Source organism: Sus scrofa, chromosome 5 (genome assembly GCF_054392235.1).
Source record: "Sus scrofa isolate SSC_HxYL_T2T_F1_AM1 chromosome 5, Sscrofa_HxYL_maternal_Yorkshire_Landrace_v2.0, whole genome shotgun sequence".
Lineage (NCBI taxonomy): Eukaryota > Metazoa > Chordata > Mammalia > Artiodactyla > Suidae > Sus > Sus scrofa.
In genome coordinates this window covers 22,596,102-22,600,729 of record NC_139387.1, presented here as the reverse complement: position 1 = coordinate 22,600,729, position 4,628 = coordinate 22,596,102, and the positions used below count along the sequence as shown (strand labels likewise).

General features: G+C 34.9%; 1 protein-coding gene across 1 annotated transcript; it reads right to left on the bottom strand.

Moving 5' to 3' along the window:
* Positions 1-1,300: 1,300 nt before the first annotated feature.
* LOC106510297 (olfactory receptor 9S13-like) lies at positions 1,301-2,236 on the bottom strand. The gene has a single exon (XM_013997599.3). It carries the CDS (start codon positions 2,234-2,236, stop codon positions 1,301-1,303), a length of 936 nt encoding a protein of 311 aa, XP_013853053.1.
* Between the last annotated feature and the right edge of the window lie 2,392 nt (positions 2,237-4,628).

Genomic DNA, 4,628 nt, shown 5'->3' with positions numbered 1-4,628 from the left:
ATGATTTGCAGTGCATAAGTATATTAATAATTTAAAAGAGAGGAGAGACGAATGGATAGAATCGTGTATACATGTTATACTGCTCTACACCAAATATTGATTAACATGTTGAAGTAGAAACACAGAAAATACCTATGTATATCATAAAAGGGGAATGGTCAGATTTGTTACACTTCCCAGACTGGCTTCGTATCAATATGTCCATTCAGAAATGGTTTCTAGGTTATGAGACTATATTTTTGGAGTATACCATGTGCTTTTAAAGGTTTATTTGGGTAGTTACAATTCTAAATCCTTACTGGTGTAGAGTTTTGGCTACACCAACTTATTCAGTCTCAATTTCTTCATTTGAAAATAGTAATTAAAATGATATTTTTGATAGAGTACCTGATTTTTATGTATCAGCTTTTATTATAATAAAATATATAATTTTTTGTTAAGAAAAGGGGAAATAAAACTTGGGATGCTATTGACACATATTTTCCATGTGAAGAACTGATCTTCAGATACTATATTATGGGCCCCATTTTTATAGGAGTAGTAACTTTATGAATGATAATACTCAGAGTGCACAACCTGGAACTTTGAGAAAGGATAGACCTTTTTTCAAAAGTGTTATAGGCAGTTCCCTTCGTGACTCAGCAGTTAATGCTTGAATAGGATCCACGAGAATGCGGGTTCGATCTCTGGCCTCGCTCAGTGGTTAAGGAGCCAGCATTGCCATGAGCTTGGTGTAGGTTGCAGAGGTATCCTGGATCCCAAGTTGCTGTGGCTGTGGTGTAGGCCAGCAGTTACAGTTCTGATTCGACCCCTAGAATGGAAAATTCCATATGCCAAGAATGTGGTACTAAAAAGCAAAAAAAAAAAAGTGTCCCATGTAACCAACTGTTAATATTCCATTTTGCCACTTACACAATGGAGCTGTCATCTTGTCCAAACATATATCAGATTACTTGCTTTCTATAATAAAAAAAGGTAAAGAATATTTCACATATGTTATTTTAATAAGTAAGAGAAGCTCTTGCTATTTAGTTCTTCAGTAAAATTGAAATGAAAATATTTAACACATTATCAAAACATAGTTTGAGAACATGCAGTATTTTCACACATTCTAAGCAAGTAAAATAATGATTTCTGTACCTATATTATAGAATTACAATTTCTAAAACTTAGAAAACTATGTGTTGCTGTATGTATAAATATGTTTGATGTAGTCATTTTACAAAAACAAGAGTAACTAAGAACCTTCAAAAACAAACCTTGTCCAATGATAATAGTTTTACAAATATCAGTGAGGGAATCATTTCCTGTGTAATATTCTTTTCACAGCCTCTTTCACATCTCTGTTTCTGAGGCTGTATATTAGAGGATTGAGCATGGGTATTAGAAGTGTGTAGAGCACAGCCACAACCTTGTTTTTCTCTGGCGAGGAGATGGCCCCAGGCTGGCCATACATGAAGAACACAGTCCCATAGAACAGACTCACCACCGCTATATGGGAGCCACAGGTGGAGAAGGTCTTACTCCTGCCATGGGTTGAAGGAAGCCTTAAGACAGTGCAGAGGATGTACACATAGGAAAGCAGAATGACTGTTGTGGTGGTGATGATGATGAGAGCGGAGAGAAGAAACAGTACAACCTCATTCACAAAGGTTTCGACACAAGAGATCTTGAGGAGGGCTGGGACGTCACAGAAAAAGTGGTCCAGTCTGTTTTCTACACAAAAACGCAAACTGAAGGTGAAACCTGTTTGTATTATGGAGTTGATACAGCCACAGATATAGCATCCAGTTACCAACTGAACACAGACTTTCTGAGACATGTGCGTAGGATACAGGAGCGGGGAGCAAATAGCTGAGAATCGATCAAATGCCATAACAGCTAGAAGGAAGCCCTCAGCTGTGACAAACAGGGCAAAGAAGAAAAATTGTACTGCACAGCCATTGTAAGAAATTTTCTTTTCACTTGACAAGAGGTTGGCTAAAGTTTTGGGGGCAGTGACCGTGGCGTAGCAGAGGTCTAAATAGGACAAGTTTCTGAGGAAGAAATACATAGGCGTCTGAAGTCTGGAGTCCATCTTTATGACAATTATCATGCTGGTATTTCCCACCACAGTGACCATGTAGATCAGCAAGAACACCAGAAACAGGAGGATCTGTAACTTTGGAGGAGTTCTGAAACCTAACAGAATAAACTCAGTCACCTCTGAGTAGTTCCTATTAAATTCACTCTTCATAGCTGAGACGTGTGGAACTGGAAATATGGTAAACATGAAACAAATGAATGATCAGAATACTTGTTGTAATGAAAATAAGTAGGAACCAGAAAATTCCTTTCATATCATATTGCTCCCAATATTTTATAAAGAGAGCATCAGTGAACTTAAAGAGGTTACTAGTTGTAAAAAGTCTATTCGGAGAAGAGTTCAGTCTGATTGGTTAGTCTTTTTCAGACTGGCTTAATTGCAAATAGTGCAGCTATTCACACCGAGTGTGCTTTGGGAAAATGGAGATTCTAAGAAAATACCTGGAAATAAGAACCTTTCCTTTCTGGATTTATTATCAGCTTATTGCTGTTGAAAGTTGCCTCCCTTAGTGGATGAAATTTCAGATATTATCATCTACTTAAGGTTTTACCTGGAGTGAAATTTGTTCAATCATGTTCTCATTTTATTTTTTAATGATCATTTAATTTATCAATTACAGAAAAATAATATGTACATATGTATCTGTCTTTGTTATCTTAGGAGAAAGACTTCGGATCCTGACAAAAGCATCATCCTTTTACACAATAACATTATATTTTTGTCCCTAAGGTGATGTATACTCTTAGTGGCACAATGTTTCTTTGCTAAAACCAGAAGTGATTCTTGCTTATACTTCTGAAACACAATGAATTCAGATTTTTATTATTTCCCTTCCTTGCCTTATTCCTTCCTACCTTCCTTCCTTTCTTCTCTCTTTTGCTTACTTTGGATTTTGTAGATTTGAATACTAGCAGAGAATTCTAAGATCTTTCACAGAGAATTTTCTGTCTTTTCAGAAACAGGTACATCTAATTAGAAATATAAAGATCAACACATATGAAAGATAGAAGGCACATGGGACAATTGAAAGATAGCGCCAAAAGAAAAAAAGAGAAAATACATATTTAAACAAGTTTGCAGAATTCTGGTTGTGGCTCAGAGGTAAGGAACCCGTGTAGTATACATAAGGAATGCAGGTTCAACCCCTGGCCTTTCTCAGTGGATTTACTGTGTGGCATTGCCATGAACTATGGTATAGGAAACAGATGTTGGCTCAAATCCCCCATTGCTGTGGGTGCGGATGTGCCAGCAGCTGTACCTCCAATTTGATCCTTAACCTGGGAACTTCCATATGCCACAGGGGCAGACCTAAAAACAAACAAAAAAAAATTGAACAAACAAGCCTGCATTATATTTATTTAGTTTTTTGCTATAATGACCATAAAATGTCCTTATATAAAATACAGTGAGAAGTAGAAAAAAGAAGTAACTTTTCATCTAATTTTATAAATGGGGAAGTGGATACAAAAAAAGATTGAAGAGGCTTACTTAGAATGATGAGTTTGGGCAGCATAGTGGTTTATTATTCAATAATCTATCATAAAATTTTCAAAAAAAACAAAAAAAAATGAAAAATGACATACTACATAAGTGTCTTTTACAATCTTAAAATAATAAAAATTTATAATTTTGTATAAATAAATATATTTATAAGTTATATAATTGCAGTAAGAAAAATTATATATAAGATATAAAATGTCTCATAATGTTTCTTACAATTTTTGGTGTTGTCATTGCTATGGTTTCAGTAATTATAATGTTATTTTAAGACTTATTGGGGCTATAAAAATATGTTAAAAATCAATTTGTTCCAGTTACATTATTGACTTTTTGGAGAAAATTGGAGGCTAATAGAAAGGTTGACTGATAGATTTTAGAAGGCAGAGGAATGGTCAAAATAAACTGTGCCAGAGCTGTCAACTAACATGTGCATGTTTTCCATAAAATTCATATTTTACATAAAGTTTCTCATTTCAGTAGAAAATTGAAAAAAATGATGTAAAGAAAGTTATCTTAAAGAGATGAGTGTTGAGGATAAATAAATAAAATATGAAATATATTCTCAAGAGGCTGTTCTTCCCATTTTATTAAAGCCTCTTCTCTATGTACTATAGTATTCATTCATGAGGAAGCAAAATTATTGAAAAGAAGCAAATCTTTTGTGATGTTTTTCTGCAATGTGGATTGCATTCTTACACTGTTAAGATCACTGACTCAAAATAAAAAGGAGAACAAATACGAGAAAAAAATGTAGCTTATCTTTATCTTTATTTTTCATGGATTAAACCAACAAATATAGCTGGGATGGGTCCTGAGAGAAATTCTCTCACAGAGAGGGAAGCCAGAATGGTGGGCCCGCCCTTTGAAAGGTATTCATCAGGGACTAAGTTCTTTCTCATCAGTAATGTACTTTTCATCATAATGCCAAAAAAAATGAGAGAAGAAGATGCTCAATACCATTAATTGTTAGAGTTCCCATCATGGCTCAGCAGTTACAAACCTGACTAGTATCCATGAGGATGCAGACTAGATCACTGGCCTC

Bases quoted from the DNA above. Each gene is read 5' to 3' on its own strand.
- LOC106510297 (XM_013997599.3), bottom strand. From the start codon at position 2,236: ATGAAGAGTGAATTTAATAGGAACTACTCAGAGGTGACTGAGTTTATT.